General features: G+C 41.3%; 1 protein-coding gene across 2 annotated transcripts in view; it reads right to left on the bottom strand.

The window, feature by feature from the left end:
- Positions 1–6380, bottom strand: part of cd99l2 (CD99 molecule-like 2) — a 22325-nt gene extending 15945 nt beyond the window's left edge. Inside the window, exon 1 of one of the 2 annotated variants that reach the window (XM_050067955.1) lies at positions 6173–6380. In XM_050067955.1, coding sequence (XP_049923912.1) covers positions 6173–6233 — 61 coding nt within the window. In that variant the 5' untranslated portion in view covers positions 6234–6380. The remainder of the gene's footprint in view (positions 1–6172) is intronic. The other variant, XM_050067953.1, reaches the window with a different exon arrangement.
- Between the last annotated feature and the right edge of the window lie 346 nt (positions 6381–6726).

The raw sequence follows: 6726 nt of genomic DNA, 5'->3' as shown, positions 1-6726 counted from the left end.
TGACGGACGGATCGCCACACTGCCGACATTTTACTCCGCCTGTCACGGCACGCTGTTTGATTGCATTATCAAAACACGCCACTATTATTCGGCCTTGCTTTTAACTTATTCCACCGAATACCGAATGTGTGTTTTTTTGCAATATTTGGCCGAATATATTCGGTTACCGAATATTCGGTGCATCCCTACTCTTATGTCTATTTTGCAAGTGTTGGTGGTGCTTTTTGTGGTGTGCGGCTGCGAGTCACTCAACAGTCATAGCCATTGTACTGGCATCAGATAATAAACTAGATAATGTACCTGCATCAGTTTCCCACAGGATATCAGGAACTGTAATATCCTGTGTATCAGCAAAACTTGGCTTAGTTCTGGAAGCGCCATTCAACCAGGTAACTCTTTTCTATATGCCGACATGCCAACAGAGCAGAGGATTCTGAGAGGAGGCGTGTGCTTTATGGTGAATAAGGACTGGTGTGACAGAGGGAATGTGAGGTGCTGTCCCATTCCTGCTCGCCCTGCATCACAAGGGGAATAAACATTATAAATCACTGCTATACGCCATTCAGAGGCAGCCGCAGAGTGGAGTTGCTGCCCGAGTTCAAGGGGAGTGACCATGCAGCCATCTTGTTGAGATCAAGATATGTTAACAAATTACAATACATGCCCTGTATGCAAGAGATGGAGCCAATCATAGTCCAGAGCCGTTCCAGGATACAACCGTTAATGTCACCAATGACAGCAATCAATTCAATGTGTTTGCGGTGGATTTAATTTGTAAAACAACAGAAACAACTGTACCCCAGTCTACAGTTAATTATGCCATAATCAGAAACCATGAATTACCACAACTATGTGGGACTCCATTAACACATACTGGAGCCTGTCTGGAAACATGGACAATTATAAAGCAGCAGCCTATAATGTAATAAGAGGCAAAAATGACTAAATTACAGTGCACAAGTTGAAGGAGCTGACATGATCACATTTCACTGCAGTTGTATCTTATATGATTTAAAGTTACAAATGAATAATTAATTGATTGAACCACCATATGATTGCATAGCAGCCGAAGACGTGTGGCCGGCCCCTTTACTAAACAACTCACAGAGAAGCTCACATTACACAGCACACACACACGTCAACAACAAAAAGTAGAAAGACTGATTTCCTACTTTACAGGTCAAGGACTTAATACCAATTTATGCTGTAGTTTGAGGTATTTGTTCCTCCACTATGCTCTATCTGTTTCTATCTAATTCTTGTATCTTTTTTTTTTTTTGTTGTTCTGCTGTCACACATAATTACCACTGGAAATCAGTTCCTATCTTATCTTGTAACTTCAGTCTAGCCTTCCTTTTCTAAATGATTTCTTCTCCATTTTTCCCTCATTCGATAGCTGACAACAGAGACAGGCAGGAAACACTGAGAGACAGTTAGAGGGTGACATGTAACAAAGGCACCCAGCTGGAATAAAACCAGGACCATTACAATTATTGAGCCTGAGGCCACTTCACCACTCGGACGCCTAACATAAAATGCTACATGAATTAGCTCCACCAGATGTTAAACAAGTTTAAAACCCTATGTTCATAAATTACCATGTATGTCTAAAGGTTATGGAAATATTGTCCGGTAATAAAAGCTTCCCAAATGATTACCTGGCCTTTCTCTTACATGAGCTGCTACTGGGCAAACTGGCTGTCTTATAACCTTAAAGAGTAACTCCTCACTAAAGTTAATATGAAGACACACTACTGCACCAACCTCAAAAGGTTGAAATGTCCAAGCCTTCTAGCAGTGACAACCATCATCGCAGTTAGATGTGGTCTGTTCTGTTTTACTTGTAAATGTGATGTTGTACTATGGTGTCATGCACAGTGTGCAGACAGAACATGCTACTACCATTAGATTGCAGTGTAAGCAGATTTTAAACCTGGGTGTAGTTTCTCGTCAAATGTGGATGAGTATGAATCAGGCCCCCAGGAACACTGCTCAGCCATGCTTCCAATTTTTCGCAGTGGCCAGTTGCTGTATTAGAGCAGAGGGGAAAAAAGTGGACTAAAAGCATTTTCCCCATAGACCACTGATAGAAAAGAGACATCTTTTAAACTGATGACAGGCAACCTCAAACTGCAAACACAGTCAATTATGACCCTTTCTAGTATGAATTCTTGAGCCATGAAGGTTTTTTATTTGTACAACTTTCCTGAATCTGAGAAAAGCAATTCAAAAATCTGTGATATGTTCACATTGTGATGTCTATGAGCTGAGCAGGAACACATGGGCGGAGCCAGCAAAAGAAACACTACTATGCAAATTCAGTGGGTGACAAACCCCGAAAATAAAACCCAGAAGCTAGAAACTTTTTTTGGCATATGCGCTAGACAAGCAATTCCATTGCACTGAACAGGCACCATATTGCAGTCTGGTATCTAGCTATTATTATTATACATCTATGGTATAAAGCATTAATTGTGTGAGGTGTGTGATGTCTTATTAATGTTCTCATGTAATGTCACTTGAGTCAACATCAGTGCGGTCCAAAGAGTACAAGTTTGACAATGAACAAAACTGTTGGCCATCAAGTTGCATCTTGGGTAATGTAGGCACCAGGTTTTTACAAGGAAGTAAAGACGCTTTCTCCGGTTCTGCTTCCATTGTGAGTCTGACAGTGTTATAGGAGTGCAATGCTAAATCAGTGGAGTAGGCTTCTCTTTTTAAGGTGCTAATGTAACGTTAGATTTTTTTTCATTTATTTGTTGTTTTTTATGGCCAACGGATGAACAGGCTTGGGACAAATTTTGCGGGAAAAATCCAAAGGATGTGATGTTATGCACATTCCCCATGGATGTATTTAGAGACCTGGACACAGCACTGAAGACAGGTTCCCATTCATTCCTATGAAAGTTGCTCAGTGGCACATGAAGCCAATAAAGCTCTATTTCTGCAGTACCTAGATGACTGGCACTGCTTCCGCATCATTGGGCCCACAAAGCAAGTGCACTAGTGACTTTCACTGGCCGAGCTGGCTTCTTCCACTGAACTGAATGAAAATTAAGTGATTTAATCTTGCTGTTCTTTTAGACTTTCCAAATGTTATCAGACCAAATGGTTTAACTCCTGACAGTGGATCGCGTCATTTCGCAGGAATTGTGACGCTCAAAAAAATTGATCCACTGGTTTACAGATGTCTTTTTATTGAAGTCTACGGTCTATGGCCTAAGTCTTTTTGAGCCCAGTGGTACCACCAGAACAGACCTGGGAGTTGAAATTTCACTGTATAGCCACTGTGAAAATTGGCTTCAAAGCCCAGCACACTTCTGGGGGCCTGGCATTCCCAATTGCCTTTCCTCGCTTCAGCTCTGCTACAGCGCTAACTGTGTACAACACTAGCTAACATTAGTTAAGAAAGGGATTCTAGATTCAAGATTCAAGATTCAAAGTGTTTATTGTCATATGCACAATGAGGAAACACGTTTCCCTGTACATTGAAATTCTCCCATTGCTGACTGCAATGAATACCAGAAAAAATATCAACTAAATCCACACCCAATTAAATAGATAAAAAAGTAGGAACAATATAGATAAAAAAATATGAAGGGAATATACACAAAAGGGAATATCATCTACTAACGTCAACAAACGAACGGCACACACCACAACCTAGAGTCAATGCTGTGTTTCCATTATGGTGGCCCTGCCGACGCAACCGAGTGCTGGGGGTGTGATCCCTGACCACCGACTAAAACCAATTAAGCAAACTTTCTGTTGCTGCTGTTACAAGGGTTAGACCCAGCGCTGCCGTTGTGAACCTCAGGGCTGGGGTCTGAGCTGCCATTCGTTCTCTCACAGGGGAGAGGTATCCTAGCCACGGAGACTGAGGCAGAGAGCAATTGCAGGCTGCGCTAGCTAGCTAATTCTTGTCTCATTTGTGGTTTGATAAACAGTAACACCATCAACTTAAATCCTAATTTCAGTGCCCTGGGGCTGAAAAAAAAAATCCTAGCGTAAGGCAATATACTGACACATGAAATATTGTGAGATTATGGTTTTAGCTGGCTAGTATTAGCTAACATTAGCTTGCTTGTTAATGCGAACAACTGGCTAGTTAGCTAAAGTAGCAATACTACTGAGTGATTAACATCATCTTATTCATCAAGACTCCAGAGCTGATCTGGCTGGTAAATTGGGTAGTTTGCCGTTTAATAATTAATTTATCAGCTAACTTTATGAAGCAACTAACACTACTGGGGATGAATAAAGTTATTCTTATTCTTACTAACACCAGTTCCATGAAGCAGAGTTTCATTTAAGCTAGCTGGCTAACCTTAACTTGCTTGTCTGCTAATGTTATGACTAGCAAAATACTGTAAGATTGGATACGTCAGTTGGCTAGCTTGCCAAAATACTTCACAAGCTAACGTGATTCATGATACCAACTCCTAACTTATGTATTATGATAAATGGTATGTAGCCAATAGTAAATGATACAATGATACAAATTGCTTTCTACTAGCCAAAAGTGATGCAGAGGGCTTCCAACAAGCTAATATCATGGAGCCAATGGTCCAAATTTAATGTAGTAAAACTGCAGACAGTAACGCTTTTCTAAATAAGTAATTTATTTTTTAAGTAACTTATTTTTCAGCATTCTATCAACCTGATAACGGTAAATCACAGTCTCGTGCTGGTCACTGTTTTGGCCAATGCTCTAGGCTCGCTCGTGGCTATGGACTGCAAGCCTGAGCAACTGGTTGCTGACTTCAGTTCACATAAGAAGAGAGGTGTCACTAAAAACAAGGATTTTCTGATAGTTACAGCTAATAAAAACAGCCTTTTTTTTTATCTGATTAAAGGTTATCTTTATCTCAGTGACAGGAACTTCAGTGTAAAACTCAGCTGTACTACAAGTCCATCACCCCCCTGGCCTATACAGTCTACCCTAGGCACACTAGGCTGCCCCACCCAACCAGTACCCAATGCCAAGGGTACCAGCCAGATGTGACTAATCCACACTAATGCAGCTTCAGCTCAGTTTTTAGGTCAACAGCCATCCCTGGCCACATGTTACCTTGTGTAATAATGATTCCAGTGAGCTCCAAGCAGAGCGGTACACATTTTGAATTTGGGGGAAAGAGAGCACTGGTATTGGTTATGTGCTATCAGCGGACACCAGGGGATTAAAAGTCACAGCAGAGATAGAAGTACTACCTTCATTCAGTCCTTACCAACATAAAATCTTAACCCTACCTCAACTAACCCCTAAAACAATTATTTAAAATATATATATATATGTTAAACTACCTGACATAAGAGTTTTCAATCTTATGCCCAAATCTGACCGCCCAGCTTGGTGAGCCGAAATGAATTCACACAATTTGCATCTCATTTACATACTTTGCATCATAGCTTTTCCTTTACCAGACAACCACTGACTGGTTAAATCATCCTTTTTCTGGTTATGACTGCACTGCAGCTTTTCAGTCAGCCCATACATTAAAACCATGGGTTATCATGCAGACCTCTGAATAAAAGAATCAAATGACAGGAGCTCCTCTGCACCTGGTTGTCTGGGGGGGGGTGGTGGTGGTGGTGGTGACGGTGATGTAAGGTGGAGGTAATTGTGATGCGAGGACAGGTGCTATAGTGGATTAAATCATTTGCTTTTAAATTATTCACCTTGAAGTGACTAACTTTTCATATTAATCAGCAGTGAGAGTGACATCATTGTCAGCATGGCATGTGCAGCTGCAGGCAGACAGACAGAATACAGTGGGTGGTGCCACATGACTTTGATCTATATCATATCAAACAATAATGGAACAGATGTTACTATATCAAACTCTATATACATCTACATATTTGATTGCAATAAATTTATGTAATAATGTGTAATTACTGATTTTATTCCAGCTGGTTAACATCTAGCATTATCTGGAGTAAATGGAGCCTCACTAACTGAATAAAGCATCGATAATAAAATCTATAAGGCGTGTATGAAAAAAAAAAAAAAAAACATTATTCTGAGTGTACATGTAATAGGCGGCTCTGTGCTCTCTGTCTCTGTAACGTCTGCCTCCAGGCCGGTGGACCGTTACTCGGCCTTGAATCAAAGTGCGGCACAAAAGGCAGAACATGTGGATATGCTGAGGTGTGCAGGACAAAGCCTTACCTTCCAGCGGCAGCAGCAGCGCCAGCAGCAGGCACAGTGACCACAGAGAGCGGTTAGCCATCACTCCGGTCTCCACACACACCAACAGTCGGTACAAAATGAGAATACAGCGGCTAGATCACGGGATTTGTAACCGTTCCGTTTTTCTCTGCAGCCTTCCGTTCAGCTCTGTCTCACTCGAAAGCCGCATACAAGGCGTTCACTATGGCACCCTGAGACACTCCCACACGGAGCCACTTCCTGCCACTCCTTTCAAAATAAAATCACCGACGGTTTAATTTTGCCCAAGTGAAAAACGTCAGCAACGCTAAATGATCCTAACCTGATCTAAAAGTGCACAATACATACGGATGTGCTACAATTTAAAGCCATCTCTGCTTAGACATATAGATAATATATATAATTATATAAACACTGCCATAAATGATCGTGTGTGTGTGGCTAGCTCCAGTCTGTGCTTCTCATTAGCATTCTGCTCACACAGGAAACCATCACAGTTTCTCTGAAGGATAGCAGATCGTGTTTCAAAACCCAGAAGGTCGTTTAAAAACACT

The sequence above is a fragment of the Epinephelus moara genome, chromosome 17, assembly GCF_006386435.1.
Source record: "Epinephelus moara isolate mb chromosome 17, YSFRI_EMoa_1.0, whole genome shotgun sequence".
Classification (NCBI taxonomy): Eukaryota; Metazoa; Chordata; class Actinopteri; order Perciformes; family Serranidae; genus Epinephelus; species Epinephelus moara.
Note: the sequence above shows the minus strand (reverse complement) of the source record. Positions and strands in the feature narration are given on the sequence as shown.